Here is a 25,123-nt window from a genome sequence, read left to right on the forward strand (position 1 = left end):
TGATGATAGTTCCCTGTTCAGAAACCTTCAGTGGGGAGTGCCTGGGTGGCTCAGTTGGTTAAGCGGCTGCCTTCGGCTCAGGTCATGATCCCGGGGTCCTGGGATCAAGTCTCGCATCAGACTCCCTGCTCCGCAGGGAGTCTGTTTCTCCCTCTCTCACTCCCCCTGCTTGTGCTCTCTCTCTCTGTCAAATAAATAAATAAAGTCTTTTTTAAAAAAATCTCCAATGGCTCCCCATTATCTAGGGAACTTAAGACAGACCCTGCCATACAAGCCTCTCCACATCATGGCCCAGACTCCCAATTCAGCACCTGTCTCACCCTGTGCTACAAACTTGATAACTTTTTGTTCATGAAACAAGGAACAGATATTTTACTTCATTTATTTTTTTGCCTTATTGCCTTTCTCATATTGTACTCTCCTTCTAGAATGTATTTCTCCAGAAAGTTCTCTTGTTGCAAGCCTACCCTTCCTTCAAAGACAATCTCAAGCATCACCAATTTATGAGGACTTTCCTGGTGTGCCTCCACCATTCCCAACTGTATAGAAGAACTCCCTCCCCCACTTTCAGCCTCTATAACATTTTTCTTGGCATTTATCAGCCTCTACCCTTCATTATGATCCAGTACAGTAGTCCCCCCTTATCTGCAGGGGACATGTTCTAAGACCCACTGTGGTTGCCCGAAACCGTGGATAGTACCAAACCCTATATATTCTGTTTTTTTCCTATGCGTACATACCCATGATAAAGATTAAGGTATAAATTAGGCACAGTAAGAGATTAACAACAATAGATAATAATAAAATAGAACAGTTGTAACAATATTCTGTAATAAAAGTTATGTGAATGTGGTCTTTCCCTCTCTCAAAATACCTTATTGTACTGTACTCACCCTTCTCCTTCGTGTGATGATGTAAGATGATAAAATGACTACATGATGAGGTAAAGTGAGGTGAATGACATAGGCATTGCGATGTAGCCCTAGGATCCTACTGACCTGTCAGAAGTAGGATCATCTGCTTCTGTACTATGGCTGATCACTGGTAACTGAAACCACAAAAAGCAAAACCACAGCGAAGGGGGGGACTACTATATGTTCATCTTACCAACCACGTTAGATTTCTTTGTTTTTATTTAAACTCCAGCTGCGTTAGATTTTTTTATTCCTTAAAAATAAAGACTGCTTTAATGTACCCCTTGTACCTCGGTAGTGTTTGGTACACTGTTTTTTCACAATGGGTACTCAGTATATGTTTTCAATTGAACTGAAATGATTCCTATATAATGAATTTACCGGGATGACCTGCCTTACATTTTTCATGTATCACTGAAGGATGTTCCCTAATGCTAATTTATTAATTGATAAATTTTAGTGATGCTGTGCTTTCTTCTGACCTTCACCCACATGGTCTCATGGCCCAGAACACTCCTTCTCCCCAGCCATTCAAACCATTGCGCTAACTCCTGCTGGGCCTTCAGGGCTCAGTCTGACCATCACTTTCTCCAGGAAGTCTTCCTAACCCCAAGTCTGGCTTCAAAGGCACGCAACCTGTGCGTTCCAACAGAGCCCAACACTTACAAGGGTGCCACAAGTGGTGCCATACTTTGCTGTCACCATCTTAAAATTCTTAATAGTTTTTTTTTAAGATTTTTTTTTATTGGAGAGAGAGCATGCATGAGCGAGGGGAAGGGCAGAGGGGAAGCAGAGGGAGAGAATTCCAAGCAGATCCACGCTGAGGGCAGAGCCCAATTCAGGGCTTGCTCTCACAACCCTGAGATCATGACCTGAGCCCAAAGCAGTGTGTCAGATGCTTAACCAATTGAGCCACCCAGGTGCCTCTTCAGAGTTTTTTAACAAGGGCCCACATTTTTACTTTGCACTCGACTCCTCAAAGGGAGTGAGCAGTCCTGCCTAACCCCTTCTCTCCTATATACTCCTGGCATCCCCTGTATTTTCCCAATCTTTGCAATCATCACTCAGAATCTTAATTTTCTATTTACACTTGTTCCATGTTTATTTACTTAATATTATTTTATTTAAACTGAATTAATATAAATTAAAATAATTTAATAAATTTCATATTTATTTCATTTTCTGTTTACTACTCTGTATACCTCAATAGACCTTAAACTCTGTCAAGGCAAAAAAATGACTCAGCTCAGTATTATATACTTAATCAATATTTGCTGATTGGCTAAATGGATGAGTGGTTGAGGAAAGGAGGAATTAGTGAATTAATGAATGTATTTATCTATGCATAGCCCTTTGGGCAGCCTGAACAATGGAGGTCTTTGGCTTGCTGTCTTCAGATGGCCCCGTATAGACATAACAGAATTCTAGTACAGAAACTACTCTTATTAGAAAACAGTGTAAAATTGGCTCAAGAAAGAAAAGGGGCAAAGTAGTGACATGAAGGAAAAAATTTAAGCAACACCCAAATATTAGTGAAGAAGGAACTAGCAAAAGGACTCATGATTATTATAGTTCTGTTTTAAACACAAACATAAGAGACCATGAAGATACCACTGGGATGCTCTTGGAGGAAGAAGATGTCTTAGTGATTAAGTAATGCCCTGCTTGCTTTCTGGTAAGCCTGGACAAGGAGAGCATACCTAGATAACAGCTACTCACAAAGAGGGGAAACATCTGTGGCCGTCTTTACCTAATGCCACATCATCCTCCTAACTATCTGGGTGATCCCTGAATTTCATTTTCTCATTAGTAGCTTGGGGCTTTGTAGGTGCGCTGGAATTCCATTGGCAGCTTACAATTTCCATTCCATTAAGGCCAACTCAAAGTATAATCCAAAGTATCCTGAATTGTTAGATGCATGACTCAAAAGTATAGTGGGTGGTTATTAATGACGTATTCTAGATTTTTTTTCACTTGTAGACTCCTTTTCCTTGGAGACTTCATCTATTTGAAATGATAATTACTTCCCTCTCAGTTTGAAGAGACAGAGAAGTATCCCCAAAGGTCTTGCAGAATCAACAATGTTACTGCCATTCTCATCTATCTACGTTCATTCAGCAACACTGGGCAGCAGCTCAAGGGAAAACAGTGCTAAACCCTCTTTCTGCTACACAGCCTTGGATGAGTTATAAAATGGTCTTAATTCTCAGTTTTCATATCTGTAAAATGGGAATAATGATATTTCTACTCCATAAATTTGTGAGGATAACATGGATAATGCATATGAAAGTGCTTAGCACCATGTCCATGTTAGTAATTATTATCAACATATAGAACATAAGCAATTATGAACTTCCACTTGGTTCTGTGTTGGAATAGATATAAAGAAATAAGGAATACATGGTATTGGTTAAGGGTCCACAAACTTCTCCTCTAAAAGGGTCAGTGAGTACATATTTTAGTCTTGTGTGCCATATTGTTCTGCCACGACTATTGAGTTCTGCAGCTGTAGCATGAAAGCAGCCATAGACAATATGTAAGCAAATGGGTGTAGCTATGTGACAATAAAACTTTATTTACAAAAACAGGCTTTAGGGGCCAGTTTGTTCCCTAGGCCATAATTTACCAATCCCTGGCTATAGGTTCTTGGGAGCTCCCAGTCAAGTGCGGTAGAAAGACTTGGATGATGTGTCAGGGCAAGCCTAAGCAGGCAGAGATTAACTCCAGTGCCATACAAATGAATGTGGAAACTGATATTTTAGGGGAGATTACTGTATGAGCTTCCCAGAAATACGTAAAAGTAAAAAGTATGTCCTAGAGCTCAGGCATTGGTTGTTTTTTTTAAGGTTTTATTTATTTACTTGAAAGAGTGAGGGTGCATGAGTGGGGGTTGGGGGAGGAGCAGAGGGAGAGGAACAAACAGACTCTGCGCTGAGAACGGAGCCCAATGTGGGGCTCAGTCGCATGACCCTAAGATCCTGAGATCGCGACCTGAGCCGATACCAATAGTCCGTCGCTTAACCAACTGAGCCACCCAGGTGCCACTGTTTGTTTTTTAATCTTGCATTTTAGGATAAGTAACTTCAACTTAAAACACAGCCTTCTCTTTTTATTAGACATTTTCCTTGGGAACTCAGCTCCCCACTCCTCTATCCTGAGAGTACCATTATTTGGGGAATAAAAATGTCTGTAGATTGGTAGAAAATGCTGCTCCTCACTTCTGCTCCCTAGCACTGTAGTATGAATAGACAGAGCTGAGGGGTCATCTCAAATTCCCTGCAATTTGCAGGGAAATGGAAAGTACATGGGGAGCAGAAGAAATCGTTCCCTTCCTTTTCCGTTCTTATTAATATTATAAAGGAATGACAAACAAGTATCCATGAGCAAAATTAGACTGTGAAAATGAGCCAGTGGCTTAGTAACAACCACTTAGAACATTTGATGGGTCACCAGCACTGCCAAATGTGAGGTGGATTCTGCTTCTTTGATAAGAGAACAGCTGTGGCATGTGCTCCCAGGGTAGGAAAGCAAGAACACACTTTCGGGGCCTTTCTCCCCTCTTGTGAAAGGTTTTATGGGAGGTTCACACATTCTCAGATGCAGACATTTAAATATGGCAAGCAACACAGACGCAACATTTTCTTCATCAATGAAGTTGTAAAGGAACTCCATGTGCACAATACATTTTATTTACACATAGAGAGAGAGAGAGAGAGTGAGGAAGGAGTTGGGGGGGGTGGGCAGAGGGAGAGGGAGAGAGAGAATTTTAAGCGGGCTCTGGGCCCAGGGCAGAGCCCAATACAGGGCTTGATCTCAGGACCCTGAGATCAAGACCTGAGCTGAAATCAAGAGTCAGACGATTAACCGACTGAGCTACCCAGGCGCCCCCATATTATATTTTGATATTCAAAATGGCTAGTCCCTTCCAAGGCCTTTAGGATTTAATCAGTGCCAATTCAAATAGGTCTGGTGCTTTAAACTATAGAAACAAGAAATGAAGTCTGTCATGATAAGGCAAGGTTCTTATCAGATTTCTCTTTTTTGTTGTTGTTTTACAGTTTTCTCCTTGTCTTTGGTTGCTTGATTTTGTCAGTGTTTTCCACCATCCCTGAGCACACAAAATTGGCCTCAAGTTGCCTCTTGATTCTGGTAAGTGATACATATGAGCAAAAATGTACATAAAAGTTTGCATAAGAACTGTCTATAACATTTATGCTATGCATTGTATCCCACAAAAAGTTCTATCTAGAAAAGAAGAGAGTTGTTGTGAAGTATAAAACTCAAAGATCACTGAAATATTGGCCTGCCCATTTTAACATTTAGTCAATCCTCAGAAATATATACGGATATTCAGTGCTACTACTACATAGCAATATCTTGTGTTATAGTTACATCAAAAATAGAAGGCAGGACTTGGAAGCAGTTTTACTTATGTTTATCTATGTTAATAAACAAATTATAAGAAGAATCAATATCCATGAGGTCTCTCATAATATTGCTAAAAGTCACAGAATAGAGAGCATTTTCCAATAACTGCAATTTGGCAGTAGGTAAGTGTAATTAGCCCAGAACTACGAGAATATAGCACCTCATAAGAAAACAGAAGGCTCCTTCATGCTCTTTTCAACTAACAGACTACATTATGAGTTTTGCTGCTAATGCAGTTACCTGCCTGGTAAGAAATTCTGCAGTTAGCTCTGTTTCCATTATGCTGTCAATCCTCAACCACACAGATTGCTCAAATCATTTCAAAATGGAAAAAGACCCCAAGATATTTTAGTCTGAATTATTCTGGGCCTCTTAACCTCTTTTACTTTCTACTACAACTAAACTATATCACTGTATACTCAGATCCAATCTGATTGAAAGTTTGGTTCATTTACATCCATTTTTGATCCACTCACTTAGTACAAAAACATCAGACTTGACAGTCTCAGAACTATCTGAATGTACTATAAATTGAAACGATTCACTTCTGTAAAGACTGGTGGACTATAGAGGAGGAGAGAGAAAGGGTATGGGGGGAAGCTGGCTTCTGTGCCCTAATAAAGAGATGTTGGTTATGTACAGCAATAAGCATTTAATATAAGAAAAGTATTCTTACCTTGAAGGTGAAACTGAAAGATCTCAACTCATGTAACCTGAGCTAAGAGCAGCTGTTCTTCCTACCTGTGCTTTCAGATGGCTAGTTTGTGCTTGAAGTTACTAAGACTTCATCAAGTCTCTGTCCTACATCAGGGAGAAATCACTTCTGAGCCTGGAACAAATCTATCCCAATTTGTTTCCATACAAATTGTGCTGGACAGTATATTGTTAATGTTAAGGTTACTACTTTGAAACCCAGCATAGAAAACAGACCAAAAAGCACACCGGGGATTTGTTTCATTTATGAGGTTTCCATTTGGGTAGCAAGTGGGCTTTTAGCCTCATGTACCCCTTTGGTAACAACAAATGACCTTGAGCCCAGGGTTTAAGGCACAGCTGGCTTTTAGGTTCATACACAGAATTACAACTAGGAATTTTTGACTGAAAAAGTACATCTGACTTCTAGACTCGGAAACATGAGAAACTGGATCTACTGCAAGACCAGTGATATCTATTATGAATGAATCAAGCATTAAGAATCCCATAAAAAGGAATTTTTCATGACCAGGTCAAGAATTCAAAATGTTAGGTTTACATCCTTCAAATCTCCGAAATATAAATTCCTCCATTGCTAACAAGTTTCTAAATAGTCTAAATAGACATTACTAATGAGTTTCTAAATATGTTATTAAAAAGCCCAAGGCTGATTCATATCTTGATTTTTAAAACTTTCTGAGCAGTGAACAGTTCATTACAGTTTAGTAACTAGGGTGCATTTGAGTAGATAATGTAGATTTTGTCACATATCCCCCAGTTGGGTTTTTTTGTTGTTTGCCAACTTTATTGAAATATAATTGACATATAACATTGTATCAGTTTAAGGTGTATCATTTGATGACATTATATATGTATATATGCAAAATGATTGATTGTCTCACATAGTTACCGTTTTGTGTGTGTGGTAAGAATTTCTAAGACATACTCTCTCAGTAATTTTCAAGTATACACTACACTATCTCTAACTATAGTCACGATGCTGAATGTTAGATCCTCGGAACTGATTTGTCTTATAACTTCGAGCTTGTACCCTTTGACCACCTTCACCCTTACCGCACCCACACCCCACGCCCTCCCCGCAACCATCAGTCTACTCTGTTTCTATGAGTTCAGGGGTTTTTGTTTTTTAGATTTTACATATAAGTGAGACCATGCAGTATTTGTCTTTCTCTGTCTGACTTATCTCACTAAGCCTAGGGCCCTCAAGATCCATCCATGTTGTCACAAATGGCAAGATTTCCTTCTTTTTATGGCTGAATAATATTCCATTGCGTGTATGTATACAATGATTCTACTTCCTTCAGATATATACCCACAAGTGAGATTGCTGGATCATAGGGTAGCTCTATTTTTAATTTTTTTCAGGAACCTCCATACTGTTTTCCACAGTGGCTGTACCAGTTTGCTTTCCCATCAACAGTGCCCAGTGGTTCCCTTTTCTCCCCAACTTCCTCAGCATTTGTTACCTCTTGTCTTTTTTATACTAGCCATTCTAACAGGTGTGAGGTGATATCTCATTGTGGGTTTGATTTGCATTTCGCTGATGATTAGTGATGTTGAGCACCTTTTCCTGTACCTGTTGGCCATTGGTGTCTCTTCTTTCCTCTCTTAGTCTTGAATGCCTTTGGATTTGGCAAAGTAGAAACCAGTCCCATTATGCAAACGAGGCCTTTTTTTTGAGCAAAACAGTGATTACTGCAGATACACATTCTCAGAAATGTTGTTTTGCTTCCATAAGAAGAGCGCTTGCTTATCCTCCTACTGTTGTGCAATGGGGATAAATTGTCAAGGTGTATGTTTTAAACCAAAGTGTATTCTTTTTTTTTTTTAAGATTTTATTTATTTATTTGAGAGAGAGAATGAGATAGAGAGAGCATGAGAGGGGGAGGGTCAGAGGGAGAAGCAGACTCCCTGCTCAGCAGGGAGCCAGACGCAGGACTCGATCCCAGGACTCCAGGATCATGACCTGAGCCGAAGGCAGTCACTTAACCAACTGAGCCACCCAGGCATCCAACGAAAGTGTATTCTTAAAAACTTACCTAGAAATACGCAGGCTGTGTTGCAGGTCTAAGATTTCCCTGATGTTATTCTTCTTCATCAGTGTTTCTCCAAAAAGGATGTTTTATTTAAAAGTCTCACGCTCTCCTGACTGAGCTAGCCAGGCAAATGCTAAAAAAAAAAAAAAAAATCCTTTATGTAGACAAAAAAAAAATTCAAGTCTAGGCTTTGTTTTTATTTTTTTATTTAATAATTAATAAATTGGGAAAACATGCATATTTTAATTCATTTTCATAATTAGTTAACATAGCGTATCATAAAAGTTCAGTCCGCTGTAGAATATTGGAAAAAACCAAGAGATATCTTAATGGTTTAGGGAATCTTAGTTATTCTTTTAATGTGTATGTTTGAGACAGTTAACCTGATTTCAAAGTCCATCTTCTGAATATCTAATCAAACACAATTCATAGAACACAATTCTGACAAGCAATGTTTTTAGTGAACATTTGGCAATTCTAAAGAATTGCCATCCAAATGGTAATATGAATGGCTTTTAAAATGTTTGCAAAAATTTATAATAACGTCACTTTTGTACACTTTTGGCCACAAATAAAACACCAGAGAAATAAATTTAGAGGAACTGTATATAAAGGATCCGTCAAGATTGTGTATTTTTTCATAGCTCTGTCCCATGTGGGTTTTTTGGTTTGTTTGTTTTTTTTACATTTTAAAAGATGTCCCTATATTCTAACTGTAATTCCATTTCTGTGGAAGTAACAGGGCCCACACTTCTGACAGGGAGCACACAACAGGCAAACTGGCTCCTAGACAAACTTTCCAGGCCCCTCTGTGACACTCATACCTTCCATCTGTTTCCTTGAGGGGACCAGCATACCAGGGGCAGACCATTGCTTCGGACTTGGTCTTGCCCACCTCCTGGAGTTCCCATGGAGTCTTCAGCTCTCCTTCCTCACCCCAAGGGAAGAGTCCTTGTCATTCTCAACTAGAATGACACTCCCAGGGCTACTTATATACTTGTAAATTACTGGCCTTGGTTACAAGCCAAATGGACATGTTGGGGTTTTGGAATATAGGTGAGGTTCGGTGGGGTATAGTTTGGAACCCACAACCAAGAAAGAATTCTTGAGACGTCTTTGGTGCAAAATGGTGATTTTCAAAGCACGGGACAGAACCCGTGGCAGAAAGAGCTACTGCCCCAGGGTTGTGAGTTGTGGCTAATTATATACTTGGGAGTTGGGGGAGGTAAGGAAAAGGGAGGTTTCAAAAGAACTTTCATATGCTAAAGAAGACTCCTAAGATACCAGAGGCCTTGTCTTTGTCAAGTTAAGGTTGTTTTTCCTTATAGCAAGGCATTAACATGAAGATAGTTGGGAGCTTCCTGAAGGAACGTAACTCTGCCCACTTCATGTATCTGTCAATGGGCTGCAGGTTATAAGGACAATTCAATTGTATCTACGTTTCCTTCTGGAAGCTAGATTATTGATAGAAATGCTTTTGTTCTTGTAAATTGCTAAGACTTTGTAAGAACGTCCATTTGTTTTTCCTTTCCTTAGCTTTAGGGCACCAGGAGTGCCTGAGGAATGTCACACATATCCCATGGGGGGGGCGTTGTGAGGTGTCAGCTTCTGCTTTGTCCTCAGCCTGCCTGCAGCTTGCCTTCGGCTCCCTCATCAGACAAATTCTGTCGGAATTTGCTGTTTTATTCTTCTCAGTTGTGCAGCCTGGCATTTCATACTATACACCAGGTTCCCTTGTTTGTCTCCACAGAAACAGTGGGGCACAGACTTGAGAACGTGATCTAGACTCTAGAGCTGGGTACGATGAGCTCAAATTCCACTTCTACCACTTTTTTGTATGTGTGCCTTTGGGAAACCACTCCTCTGTCTTCATTATCTCATCTGTTAAAAGTGGAGAATAACACAGCCTAGTTCATAAAATTGTGAGGATTAGCTAAGTTCAAGTGCTTCGAACAGGGCTCAGCACAGGGCAAGTTGGCAAATATTATAATCACTGGTTCTTCCATATATAATGAAGCCTAATAAGGACAGTGAACAGGGGAATATTTGAAAATGCTACATCTGAGAAAATATCACACTTTTCTAATAGAAAACAAGTATCTTTGCTAGAATTTTCTCACCACGAACACTGCTAATTATGGCAGCTCTCTTTTTTTTTTATGGCAGCTTTCTATACAAACATGTTCATCTAAGTGAAAGTGACTCAATGGCACACATTCAGCAAGAGGTATGTGTTCATAATAACCACTTATTTTTGGTGACTAATGAACAGATTCTTACTGTTGTAGTTCTTTGGTAAATGCATCTGAGGAAAATGCTCACGGCTTTCCAAGTACTTCTTCCCGTGTCAGCATCTGCGGGGTGGAGCACCGGGCAGGGATGAGTAGGTCTGACAAGGCTGCCTGCTCAGCCCTCACTCTGGGGATAAAATTTATGAGCTCCAGAATATAGTACGAAGCTGTGTACCCAAATACCGAGGACAACTAAAAGCTGGCGTTCATTTCCTATGTTTTGTAAATTCTTCAAAACTGAAAGGGCGCTAGCATTAAGTGCCTTTCATTTATCAGACTCATTGATTTCTTATGAAGACAAAAACAAACCGTAAGAGATGTTCAGTTCAAGTATTAGTCCTCTCGTTTACCAAATGGCTAATTAAGTTGCGCAAGATCATGCACTGGGTATGAGACCAAGCTAAGATTCCAGCCTAGGCCTGGCTGATGAAAAGCCTGGGCTATCTTCACGGCACCCAGCAACCCAAATTCTCCTGCCTGTTAGTCGGGACTAACAAGTCCTACTAAAGTGCATTTGCCACTGCTCAGTGAAGCAGTCACAAAGGTCCAAGGCTTCTTTGGGCTCCATATATGCCCAGTGATGCCTACAATCCTTTTACTTAGAATAAGTGAGTTTCTTTCTTTCATAGAAAGTGTACTTACTAATTTACCACAAATGGGTGTATCAGTTGGGACCACTATACGTTCTTTGTATCAAGAATTCTAAATACTATTTTATAAACAATCAAAAGCCTGATCTTTGGGGTAAATAGTCAAGCATAAAGTTGTGCCTTCTAGTCCCAGTTTCCATTGCTCAGGTGAGCAACGTTAAAGGAAACTCTTTTATTTCCAGGGTAAACTATTGTGGAAAGTTTTGTTTTGGTTTGTTTTGATTTCGTTAGCCTGAGGTTGTATGTTTTAGCATTTCATGTCCCACCTTCTTAAGAACAATGCTGTTTAGAATGCACTTCCTCCCCATTGAATAATCTGGCCTTCCCCATCAGTTTTAAAGTATTCATTTTAGGTCTTAAAATGTAGATTGTTCAACCCATTGAAAATAGATGACCGCTCCATTAATTGAAGTGACATATGTTATATGCCACATTTACATGGAAGGTGGTCATTTCTAAAATTGCCCACCCACAAGCAATAAAAGGAATGCCATTATCATTTTAGCAAGATAGAGAATGTTTCCCTATATTTGCTTCTCTACCCTCCTGCTGTGTTAGAAAAGACTCCAAACCACAAATGGATTGTGCTAAGCATCTGGTTGAATACTCGAACACATGGTCAAATATTCAGGTTTTCCCAAACATCTGGGTGTTTGGCACCTTCTAAACAGAGCATATGCATATTTGCTAGTTTTGCTGGTTTTGCTTCATGTAGCGAAGCAAACGTGGGTTTGCTGTTTCTTTGCACAATGAATCAGTTCCTAAATGTGTACGAATCCAATTTAGATGGATCTAATTATATCTTAAATGCACTAATGGAGCTTACCATTTAAAGAAGATCTGTAGTGAATCCTTTTGTAAAGTGAACAGTCCCCTTGAAAAGCTAATAACTACATAATTGATCTGTGTTACATGTTTGTTTTCTTTCTCTAATATAGGTGTATGTGGGGGGTTTTTTTTCATTGCTATATGAGCATCCATTATCTCAGACGGTATTGAAGAATTAGAGATGTGGCCATTTCCCACCTGTCAGTATTAGTAAAGGTTGGAGCAGGGGGAGGGACCAGCCACAAACATATCTGCCAGTCCCTGAAAAGTAGAAGGGTTTGTATGGGTTTGATGTAGAAGATTACATTAAGTCTTTACATGTAAAGTTCTGGCATTAAACATTGTAAGAGAGGACAGCAGAGTATAAGGGTAAGAATCCATTCGAGGATATTAAATTTTATGTTTGTAATGGCAGTGACAGAGTATGAGATATTAAGCAATCAAATATGAGGAATGAGTGATGCTTCTTTATGTTTATCACATCCCTGTAATTTACTGCAGAACGCTCTCAGAATACCCCAATGAACATTGAAAACTGCAATTATTTTCCTTTGCTTGTCTTTCATCAAGGAAAATGCAAATAAACTTTAAAATGATTCATGGAGACTAACAATCCTCATCAATCTGCTGATGACTGAAAAGAAACAGCAGGAGTAGTTTAACACCTACGCTGAATCTTAACGGAGGGATAATAATATAGTAAGTTATCCTGTGAAAAGTGTTTCACGTATCAGGGGAAAGGCTTGTTCGAGTTAAAGGTAATGAAATTGTGCCTGAAAAAGACCACGTCTCCATCTATAATCAGGAAGGAAAGAACTTCACACGTTTCTGGTGTGAGCCCTCGTGTCTGGCCAAGTGACCGGTCTATCAGAGAGCTGCCCTGCGCAATTTTGTTTCCAGACTGGAGGAGAAGTGCTGTAGACATCCTTAGGGCTCTGAGTGAACCACACTCCATCAGGTTCATGCTGATGCTGATCTCCTGTGCCCTTCTGAGCTCCACAAAAGCATATTCAACTGAGAAAGAAAGAGAGAAACAAGGTGACATAATAAACATCAGAGGGTTGCTGGAGAACAACAGAGTGCAGGATGACTGGCAATAGAAAGAAGAATGTTCTACCCTTAACGCCCTTCCGGGCTTAAATCATGTCCACCATTTGAAACCTGGGTCAGAGCTTAGTCCATTAAACTGTTTCTTCCCTCTAATTTCCCTGGCTACAGGCTACCCGACATTGTATCTCCTCCCTCATTTATTTATTTAACAATAATTATGCAGCACCCAATACGAGCAAGGCATTCTATTGTTGGGCCCTGAGGAGATAGCAATGAACAAAACAGGCAAAATCTCTGTCCTCGGGGAACTCACATTTTTATGGAGGAGATAGTAAACCATTAGGCAAATCAGTATATTAAGTGTTATAAATAAAAGTAAAGCAGAAAAGAGGAATAGATAGCATGGTTACAGAAGCCCACTGCAAAGGGTAGCTGTAGCAGAGACGTCAGTGAAGTGAAGCAACAAGCCATGCAGAGATTTGGGGGAAGAACATTCCAGGCACATGGAGCTTCAAGGATAAGAGCCCCGGGCAGGAGTGCACCTACTGAGCCAAGGAAGGACAAGAAGACCAGCAACAGCTGAAGGAGACTAAGGGGGTGGGGGGGGTGGTGAGTGAGGGAAAATGAGGCACTGGTGGGACTATAAATTTCTTCGAAAAAGGATCCAGGGGCACCTGGGTGGCTCAGCCAGTTAAGTGCCTGCCTGGGGCTCGGGTCATGACCCCAGGGTCCTGGGATCGCCGCCCCCCACCCCACCTCTGGCTCTCTGCTCACTCCCTCTGCCCCTTGCTCTTCCCCTTGCTTGTGCTCTCTTGCTGACTCTCTCTCTTTCGGATGAATAAATAAAATCTTTTAAAAAAGAAAGAAAGAGGATCCAAAGCCAATTCAGCATCACTTAAAATAATGGTACCTGGTGCAAATTATCAATCAGCATTTTATGAGAGAAGAGGGCCAATTGTTTAATTGGACATCAATATTGAAACTTCACAGGATCGTGGATATGGCACCGACATTAAAACAAGATGCAATACCTGACCTTAGAAAGCGCTGGATTAAGGGAGTCATGGGATTGGAGCCATTTAGAAAGCGAATGAAGTCATTCCTATGAAACACAATGGAGCCCTAAACAAAACAGAGACAGTGTGAACCTAGGAGAGGAAATGAACCGGAGCAATATAGTTTAGAGGTTCTGTCAAAACTGTAAATCCCAAGTAATTGGTTGGTGCCTCACAGAAATTCTGGGGAGGGCTCTTCTCAGAACTGAGAAATTCTGCCCCTCGCATGCTACATAGCTCCAAATTGTATGCCTCCTGCCTCATTTCAGATCCTGTCTGCTCTCCATAGATTTCCAGATATTTCCCTGAATCCTGACTGCCCCCTCTCTTAATTTCTCCAGGCCCAGGCCCTTAATTCAGATGCACATTAAATGTTTTCTACATTCCAGCCTCGGTGCCAGGGACTGGAGCCTCAAATATGAACAAGACCTTGTCCTGCCCTAGAAGCATATCCTAAAGAATATTCTTGTCTACGACCTCTGACTGAGTCTAGAAAAAAATTAAAAGCCTTGAAACCATGGGTACAGAGAATAAATGGTGAAATTAGGAGATGAAATAGAAATGGGTTAATATGTCATTTTTTTAAATTCCCACTTTAAGGTATATGCACATGAGAGAGTAGACCTCTCTCATCTATTTCTCATGAAAGTCACAAATATTATCAAAAACTATTTCCAATATAGGTTACTACAAATGGCACCCCTATCCTGAACATTGGGTTGGTGATGTGCAAAGGCAAAATCTGGAAGCCATGGGGCGGGTCCCCTTTCCCACGCAGGCAAACATCAGGGGCCACAATTAAGGTGAGAAACAACCATGCTTCTGCAAAGTAGATTAGAGAAACAATTTCCAAGCTGTAAATGGCAGCTTGACAGACACCATTACAGGCTGGATTCAGTGAAAATGCTGCAGACCTGGCTTCCTCAGGGGCTATAAATCACAATGAATCCACAGGACGTTCCTGGAAAATGGAGAACAGGAAAGAGGCTGCGAGTGTGACAGGCCCTCCGGCCGCGGCTCCGCTTGCTGCACGCTCATCAGGGAGATTCAGTGCCACGAGATCGCAGCGCCGGGGAATACCTGGGAAGCTCTCCTCCTGGAAGAACACAGCAAAATAGCCTTCCCAAGGAAATGCAAACCCCGGGCCCAAACCACCTTTGGGCGAGGACAGCAGTGAGGAAAGTGAGGGAGCACCACCCCCGGGAATGCAGATGCCAGGGAGGACTCCCTCTCTCTCTCAGTCCCCACCACCGACTCTCGTGAATATTGTTTTTTAAATCAGGTGAAATCAAGAACAACACAACATCAAATGCCATCTTACAAGAAGAGAAATCGCCAACAGAATTTGAGGGCATTATGCAGAAGTGAAGGGGTGGCGAGCATCCCCGCCTCTCTGACTTCATGCTAATAATGACTGGAGAGCTTGTGAGTTGCTAACACATCCGTGAATCTGGATGGTTTTCTGTCCCAACCGGCTGACCCATCTTCTTCTCCCCAGCAAGCTCCTTCCCGAGTCACCTTCTGGTTCTGTCCTGTGATCCACAGCAGTAGAGGATTGCATGCACCGGGTCACTGTAGCCAGGCAGGGACTGGCAGAGGCAAATGGACTGTGTGAAGTTTGTCTGTTTGTAGATTTGGAGAGCTCTAGGCTGGGGGGTCAGAAATGAGAAACATCCAGCAAGGTCAGAGGCTGGAGGCTATGAGAACAAACGTTGAGCCTTGAGTCAGCTCTGCAGATGGAAGGATATTTTTTTTTCTTTTTTTTTATCTCGAGCTGCTTCTTGATTCATTCATTCATTCATTCACTCATCACATATTCACCAAGCACCTACCAGGTGTGCTGTGAGCCAGAGGCACTGCACACATCACACCCAGCTGTACACCGAGGTACTCACACGGCCCCCATCATTGTCTGTGATGGTGCTTTAAGATTATTTTTCTAGTTAAATCAGGTGGAGAACTTTGAGTATTATGCATATGCAGTCTATTCTCTTTCCTCACGTTTCCATAATGCAAATCACCTCATACGCAATTGTAAATAGGGTAACGATGTCAATGTAACATGGAAGTTAAAGATGATTTTTCCCAAATAACAGCAGCTGAGCATAAAGCGTACCAGCCTAGCTAAACGCAGCCATGCTGAAGAAGTACAATACTGCCCATATCCTCCTTCTTATTTTGGACACTTATTTGGACACTTGATCTCCCTCGGAAGCACTTATATGTCAGTTTTCCCCAATCTATACAAAAGACCCACATGTAAGGTGATAAAGGAAATGATCCATCCTTAGCATCACCACATTTTGTGCAAAGCCTCTGCCTCTCTCTCTACCTATGACATGTGATGTGGGGCCCTTGTCTCCATAACCTGTGCCGTTCCAGACGTCCCCTTCCATCAGGCTATCTCCACACTGATGTAGGTGAAGGCCAAGATGATTGCAGCATCTCCTTATTAGAATTTAACAAATCTTTTTAACGACACTAATGTCTTCTTAGGATGATGCTTTTGCTAGATCTCTTTTTTAAATTTCCATAGGTTTAAACTGACTTGCCCTGACTCTTTATTATAAGCCCTGTTCTTTTCAGTGAGCAATCTTACCTAAAACCTGGCTTTTCTGCGATGCATTGATTGCACTGTGGCAGGAAAGCGAGGAGTAAGTGGGTATAAGTTTATCCATGCTGCCTGCTCGGAAACACAGGTCGCATTCTATGTGATCATATGGGCTTTTCTTTGTGTGTGTGTGTGTGTGTGCATGTGTGTGTGTTTAAAGATTTTATTTATTTATTTGACAGAGAGAGATACAGCGAGAGAGGGAACACAAGCAGGGGGAGTGGCAGAGGGAGAAGCAGGTTTCCCGCCGAGCAAGGAGCCCGATGCGGGGTCTCAATCCCAGGACCCTGGGACCATGACCTGAGCCGAAGGCAGACGCTTAACGACTGAGCCACCCAGGTGCTCCTCATATGGGCTTTTCAAGTGAAAGTCATCAGTGGCACAGGGTTGGGAGGCATCATCCTTAGGTCAAATAAATCAAAAGTATAAAAATCTGTATCAGATGATGGCTTGAAGTACTCTTCATCCAAACTTTTCTGCTTTCCCCTTTAGTAATCTCTGTTAAAGGATTCTTTAAGCTTTACAAAACTATTCATCAAAAGTATGAATTTTTAAAATTAGCCTAAATTTTAATAAAGGAAACATTGATGGAGTTTAGATAGAGAAATAATAGTGCTGCAGACAGAAACAAATTTTAGCACTGTGGCAATAGAGCAAATTGAGAATATTTTATTTAAAATGTAAGATAATTTAACAGTTGTAAACTTCATTTTTCACTTTATTGTACTCTAAGTATGTTAATGCCTTCTCAGTATGCAAACCTGTAATATTCGGATTATTCTCTCTTTTCCTGTTTTAAAACTAAAGCAAAGGGGCACCCGGCTGGCTCAGTGGGTGGAGCACCCGACCCTTGACCTCAGGGTCATGACTTTAAGCCCCACAACAGGTATAGAGCCTACTTTAAAAAATTAAAAAGTAAATTAAAAAAAATTTTTAAATAATAAAACTAAAGTTCCGGATAATTTTTGGAATTAAAAGGCCCAGTTCTTTACCTTGCCACACACACGGGCTTCTCTGATCTTTCTTTCATGTCTAGGCTTCTCCCTGCAGCGGTTTCGGGTGAGGGCGCCCACCGGGTAGCGGTGCGTGTGTGCATCCGTGTGTGCACACCATACTCCAGCCGGCCTTGGCCATTCCTAGTGCCCACGCATCCTGCCTCAGCACCTTTATATAAATAGTTTTTCTTCCATTTGAAGAGCCCAGTTCTCCCATTTCTTATTACCACCTTGGTAATTCCTATTTATTTCCAAGTGTCCACTCATATCCCCTCTTTCTGGAAGTTTCCCAGACTCTCCGGGAGTTGTTTTGTCCCCCCTCCTCTGTGTTCCATGGTCCGGCACAACTCAGAGAGAAGGGTCTATAGCAGCCAATGGTCTTTAACAGCGTTCACCGTGCTCCACTAGGATCATTGATTTCCAAAAATAGATTTTATTTCTGCCAGACTGAAAACTACATTAGAATAGGGACGCTATGTTAGTAGTCTTTGTATTTCCTAATATGTACCACAGTGCCTAGCATGCAGGAGATGTTCAATAAATGTGTGAAAACTACATGTCCTGGCCATCCAATCTAAAGAAGCCGGCAGTAATTCTCCACATGTATCCCTGTTTTTTTGACTCTATAGCATCTACCATTATTTGATATATTTTTTCTTTTTTTTAAGATTTTTTTTAATTTATTTACTTTGGAGAGCGAGAGACCATGAGTGGGGGGCGGGGGTGGGGAGAGGAGCAGAGTGGGAGGGCGGGGGAGGGGAGAAGAATCTCAAGCAGACTCTGCACTGAGTGGGAGCCCCATGCCGGGCTTGATCTCACGACGCTGAGATCATGACCTGAAGACAAACCCAAGCGTCAGACACTCAACCGTCTGAGCCACCCAGGCGCCCCGTTATTTGCTATTTTCTTGCTTATTTGTCACTGTTACTCATTATTGGTTTTTGTGACCAGAATACTTGCTCCGTTAAGAGTGGCCCTTGTTGTTTTGTTCACCACTTTCTCACCAGCGTCTGAGACAAAAGAAGTACTCAATATCTGGAAGAAAAGAGGTGCAAAATAAAACTATTAACTGTGCTAAATGAATGACTGGATCCAGATTTTACTCTCTTCTACTGGTTCCAAGCTTTTTAATAATTAGTAGATAAGATCAGTGTCTCCATGGAGACAATAAAATACTGTGATTTCAATTAATCTTTAGTTTTAGCAGTATGAAATTCCAAAACAATTTTTCACTCCTTTGGAAGATCTGTAAAGGCAAATATAATTAAGTACTGTAGAACCCAAGTTTCAAAATCTAAAATACAATGATTATGTGCGAACTTCTGCCCCTTTTTTTTTTCCACTCATTCTCATTTTGTGCTGAGTTTCAATTACCTTTTTGAATCTGGGATAATCAAGGACTTATGTTATTAAAGCAAGTACTTTTACCTAATATCAAAGCAGGCTGATCAATAACATTAAAGAATAATAGTATAAAAGGAGTCCATAGCCAACATTAAAAATGAATAGGATCATATAACAAGAGAGAGTTACTGCAATGACCTAGTCAGTTATCCAACACTAACATTTTAATTAAAAAGTCAATTAGTAACGACTAAGTCATTCACTAATGATGTCTAGAGGCAAAAGGAATAGGGACTGATGTCCCCAAGCAGCTTCCTATGATAGCATTTTAGGTCAGCTGGTCCTAATCAAACTAAGACGCAGTTATCGCTCCCTCCTCGGACCTTCTATAATGATGTTGCTCATGTTTCACTTTCGACATGTGTTTTGCACTAAACCATGCATTAAACAAGCATTTCTTTAGTACCTGTTATGTTCTAGGTTTTATGCCCTAGCCTCCTCTCTAGCCTCATTTAGATGATCCTGTCTTCTCCTGTTTTTAATGGAAAGTGAAATTCCAAGCCATTTTCTGAATTAAAAGATCCAGTTGCTTACCTTGAGAGAAGGAAGCAAAAGTGAGTGAGAGAACCAAAAGTAAGTAGAATTAGAGATTAGGTGATCCGTAAACATGATGGCATACTAGAAATGTGTAAAATGAACAATTGGATACAGCAGAGGAAGCAATGGATTCTCCACGGCCAGTGGGGGAAGGCTTCTCGAGGTGGGGACATTTGAGCTGGGCCTGGAATCACAAAGGTCTGGGTCAGTTTGGCTAGCTTTCAGGGGGTCAGGTGCATGAACAGAGGCTCAGAGGAAGGTTGGAACCAGACTAAAAAGAACCTCGTTTTCTAGTCACATCGTTTGGATTTTACGCTGTAAGTGATGAGAATCAAAAGAAAATCTTCCTTTGATAAGTAGCACAATGACCCGATCAAATTCGGTTTGAGAAAGGTAATTCTGACCACACCTTGGAGGATAACTGAAATAGAGAAGGACCAGCGGGGGATGGGAAAGAATGGAGGCCGCTGTAGTGCCCTGAGCCATACAATGAACATCCAAACTAAAACAGAAGCAGAAGGAATGGAAAGGAAAGGCTGAATTCAGGGGACGTTTCTGAGGGTGGTATTTGAGGTGGGAGACTGGGGGTGAGGATGCCTGCGCTCTCTGACTTTGGGCTGTGGTTAGGTAATGACGTCATTACCCAAGGCTGAGAACACAGAGCATTCAATAAGTTCAGAAGAAAGATAGGCTGGTTTTGAATATATTACATTTCATTCATTTGGGGACCATGGGGGAAGTCCTAGAAATATTTATCTATAGTCCTGGAGCTATGGCAGTCTAGATTTGGAGATCATGGGCATGTAGGGGAACTGTAGGAACCCTGAGAGGTGGAAAGTGAGAAAATTATACAAGGAAACAATAGCCACCATTATGATGAGTAAGCCACTCTGAGATCAGACCCGATATTACCACTCTTTTTCGTGTCATGCCCCTAGAAATCTTCCTGCCAAGCGCTCCTCCTGTTAAAATTTAGGCTTGGGGCATTTTATTAGATGCCTTCCCAGGACATGGCTTACCACCTGCATCCTCTTCAACTCCAGCATTTAACTAGAGTATTAGTTTACAGTCGTCTTCATCCAAAGTCTTGGTGGTCCTGAGTGATGGAAGCAAAATTGTGGATAGAGCCTTCTTCCTTTGAAGGACGTATAGATCAGCATTGCACGGAAGACCCAGGGAAATTAACTAATTTTTAAATTAATAAAATTTAAAAGGACTCAGTAAGAACTACTCTTAAACCTAAATGTAAAATTAAAAGCCATGAAGCTTTAGGGTGATTGCAATCACCTGATGCTGTTCATTTTCCAAGGGGACAGAGGGATGGAGTTCTCCAAGACGTGAAGCATCTTGGAAAGCCTACTTCCTTTCCTCTCCATAAATATCCAAGGTTGCGTGGGATCAGTGATGCTTTGCAGGAATCTAGCATCTTCCCCAATATCAGTTCTCTTTCCAACAATCACTGGATGAATCAAAATTGCCTCACAACACATCATAGGTGATGTCTTGCCCTCTCGAGAACCACTCCCCTAAGCTGTTGTGAATAGTAAAAAGTCAGCCCCTAGCCTTAAGCCTCTAACATAAATAATCATGATCAAATCACCTGAGCAACAGATTATCAGTAGCAAAGTTCAATCACTGGCACGAGCATCTGCATCATTAGAACAGAACAATTGCAAAGGAAAACAATTATTAAAAAAAAAAAGCTTTAGGTTACCTACATATGTATGCTTCCCTTGATGTGTCTTCAAATGATAGCTGGAGATTTAAAAAATCAGAGTTTGAGATTTTCAGGAGATGAAAACAGGAAAGCCAAAGATGAGGGGAATTAATTGCTTGGGAAAATCTCCAAGAAAAATCCATCTGAAATGAGGGATTACTCTTTCTCTTGACTCAATAACATTCAGAAATAGAGAGTCTCAACATAATTTGACCCTAGCCAGAGCCAGAATTCATTTTTATGTTTCTGTTGACAGCCAACAACTTTTTCTTTTTAATTATAAGATGGAAATTTCTAACCACTGTGGTGACTAGTCACTTTTTATAAGACTCACATTTCAGATGAACAAAAACATTATTCAAGTAGGTTCTCTTTCCAAAAAACAAACAAAAAAATCACCAAAGCAAATAACCACACTCAACTTCTGTGAATCGTGTCCCAGCCTGAGGATGCTGAGATGCTAAGAGCACTCCGTGTGCCCAGTGGGCACCCACAGTGCAGCACTGCTGACAACAGTCCCCTCAGTACTCAAAGATGTCAACATTTGGGGCGCCTGGGTGGCTCAGTCGGTTCAGCGTCTGCCTTCGGCTCAGGTCATGATCCCAGGGTCCAGGAATCGAGCCCCACATCGAGCTCCCTGCGTGGCGGGGAGCCTGCTTCTCCCGCTCCCACTGCTGCTACCCCTGCTTATACTCTCTCTCTCTCTGTCAAATAAATAAATAAAATCTTTAAAAAAAAAAGATTTCAACATTTATTTAATAATATCAATTGCAAGTCGTATGTTTTCCTTAATATCTTGAACACTGATCATTTGGGTGAGAGACGGGAGAAGATAGTACTTTTGTCCCCAGCCTCTTTAATATTTTCACTTTATGGTCACTTCTTTACAGGTAGCCCTGAAGTCAAAAAATAAGGGAAATTTGAAGTCTCTTCTCTCCAACTTTGGCTTAGCTGTCAGCAATGTAAAGAGTGATCTGATTCTCAACTATCTTCATCTTATCTCAGAGTCTTCTGAGCAAGACATTTATCAAATCTGAAGAAAAAAGTGGCAATTTTACCAAAACTGTTGCGACAGTATTGATGCTCTAGATTCCCAGCAAGAATTTAAGCAGAAGAACAGGATTAGAAAGCATTGCAGGGCTTTATAGCCTACAAACTTACAAATAAAAAATTTCAAGTGTTCTGACTTTCCATTTCAGTTTATCTTGGAAAATACATACAAATTAAATATAAAATGATTCCTTCTGTATCTGCTGTTCTTTCCTTTACTGCCAATAAATCATATCAAATCTAACATTGTTTCTCATGTCCTCAGAGTGGAAGCTCTTGGAAGCTTGTCAGTTCAAGGGGCACCTCAGAGACTAGGAACGAAGAACTGTGGGTTGGCACTTGGCAGTGAGCAGAAGAGCATCTACTTGAAGGCTCTGATAATTATGGAAATCATCTAATGAGGATATGATGTATTTATAGCCTCAAGTTCCTACTTTAGCACATGTCAGGGAAAGCCTTATTCTCAGCTTCCAGCCTCACTCTGTCCTCTTGCCTAGAACAGACAGAGACATAGCGGTCCGATCCCAGTTCCCACGCCCTGCTTCTTGCATTGTCGGTGGGTGCCCAGCTCCTGTCAGAAAGATCTCCCATCTTTACCAAGAGCACAGGAATTTCTGACTCTTTGTCCGCTTCTGTGTCTTCAGCATCTAGAAATGGACCTGGCATGTAGTAAGCACTTAATAAATATTGGATGAACGAATTCATGTTCCTTAGCACTTACAAAGTGATTTCTACTTGTCAGGTACTGTTATAAGCACTCTACAAATATTAGGTCATTTAAACCTTGGTAACAACCCTATAAAGAAGGAGTTTTTAATCCCCATTTTATAGAAAAGAAAACTGAGGCACAGTGAGGTTAAGTTAAACTGCCCAAATCCGCACAGCTCACAAGTGGCAGAGCCCCTGTGCCCTCCGAACCCCTGCCCTCTGCTAAGTGAATTAATGAAACACGGTGACATCTCCCATTTTCCACACTTTGTCCTAAGCGTCCTACTATGACCGAATTAATGACTGCAGTGTTTGAGAGTGACCAAATGACGGCACCGTGCTGGCCCTCTGCTTCCTCGGAAGGGGAACTTGCCGTTTCCTAGGTATCTAGGAGCCTCGTTTCAGGGAGGGGGAGGCAAGTAGGCCAATCTACCAGGTCGGGTCACAAGAGAGTTACAAAAAGGATCAGAACAGAACACACAAGCCCGTTAGATGAGCTATAGACGCTTCCTTCTGATCCACCTTGTCATGCTTCTACGAGGCTGGAGGCTGCTGTCAGTGATGGCGGGGTCCCCAAGGCACCCACAGCCCAGACTGATGCATGTCTGTACGCTAATTTCTGCAGTTAGCTATCGCTTATTGGAATGTTTACCTCTATGTTTGGGAAACATTTAGGATTATTGAAAGGGGGTAATTAGAATTTGGGAGGAGGCATATTTCTTACCAATTTTCCATTGAGTCGATACTTAGGGAATCAAACTGTTGCCAAATAAAGATCCTGCTGGGTTTCCTTTAATTAATGAGATGGCTTGGTTGTAATTATTCCATTAATTGTTTCAATGCAAATAAGTATTATTAAGGATCTTGAAAACGGTTTCCCCTTAAATATGTTAAACCTTCCCTCTTGTCCTCTCATTTCTGTTTTTAATTTGCCTGGTAAATCGTCTTTTAATAAATGGCCCAAAAATAAGTGTTACCCAAACTCCAGTGGAATTATCACAAATTCTGAATTAGGGAAGTCTAAATGGAAGGAATGAATTGTATTTGTGTTCTTTAGAAAGATAAGATTCCACTGAGCCTGCATTTACTATGCAGACATACAGAATAAAATAATGGAAGAAATTGTAAAAAAAAAAAAAAAAAAAAAACTTTCAGGAGTATAAACCATTTATACTCTCTGATAAGATAGCTAATTTTAGATGTAAAAAGCTAGTCTTTGAAAACTACATTCGGTGACTCTTAGATACTCTTAATTGGTGGCGGGGCGGGGGGGTTTGAAATCCTTGCCTTAATACAGTTCTATTCCCTTCCTGTCAAGATATGGGGCTGAGAGGTAGCGGAAGAGCAAGGAAGTCTCCCCCCCCCCCCCCCCCCCGCAAGCACACCTGCAGAGCGACTGTTCGGGCTTCGGCCCTGACAAGATGCACACAGCTCTGCAGTCAGGCTACCTTGAGGTGGGCCTGACAGCGTTTCCTCTGAGGAGGCCTCATGGACCAGCCTGGAAGGCAAGCAAGGATGATAAAGGGAGACACAGACAAGAGAGAGGAGAGAGATGTTTCCCTTCCAGCCGAGAAAATATCCCAGAGCCCTCCTTGCTTCCACAGGAGCATCCACCTCTGCGGGTTGCTTTTTCCTCTTCCCTTCAGCCCAGCGCCTCCCCACGCCCCTCACTCTGAGCAAATTTACTCTCAGCACGCCTTGCTCCACGACTTCTTTTGTCTGGATTCTACAAAAGGTCAACCTGACACGGCTGTATCACTTTCCATCTATTCAGGCATTCCATGCTGATTCGGAAATGGTGAGGAGCGCACTTTCTCCAATGCGTTCTTTTCTGGGGCAGAGCCTTCCTTCTGAATAGACAGTTATCTTTGCTCAGAGCCCACTTGTTGTTAATGTCCTGTAAAGTCAAGTGTGGGTCTGTATCTCCACCACTTTGGTCACGAATTGTGTGCAGCATCCTTTATTAGCTAAAATTGTGCATCAGTCCTCTCATATATCATTATACTACTCCCATGGTCTCCAAATCCAGTGTCGTGTTGCCAGGTAAGAATAAGTCTACAACCAAATAAAAGAGCAGGAGAGCAGAGGAGGGTTTCAAATGACTGTGACAGATCAGTTCCCTCCTCCCCTAAGTA

The 25,123-nt window shown here is 41.3% G+C and overlaps 1 protein-coding gene across 2 annotated transcripts in view; it reads left to right on the forward strand.

The window, feature by feature from the left end:
- KCNQ5 (potassium voltage-gated channel subfamily Q member 5) overlaps nt 1–25,123 on the forward strand; it is a 496,856-nt gene that overhangs the window by 326,827 nt on the left and 144,906 nt on the right. For both annotated transcript variants that reach the window (XM_073905221.1, XM_025890338.2), the window contains exon 2: nt 4,973–5,063. In XM_073905221.1, the coding sequence (XP_073761322.1) occupies nt 4,973–5,063 (91 nt within the window). The remainder of the gene's footprint in view (nt 1–4,972; nt 5,064–25,123) is intronic.

The sequence above is a fragment of the Callorhinus ursinus genome, unplaced genomic scaffold, assembly GCF_003265705.2.
Source record: "Callorhinus ursinus isolate GAN/ISIS: 27379988/994484 unplaced genomic scaffold, GSC_fseal_2.0 scaffold22, whole genome shotgun sequence".
NCBI lineage: Eukaryota > Metazoa > Chordata > Mammalia > Carnivora > Otariidae > Callorhinus > Callorhinus ursinus.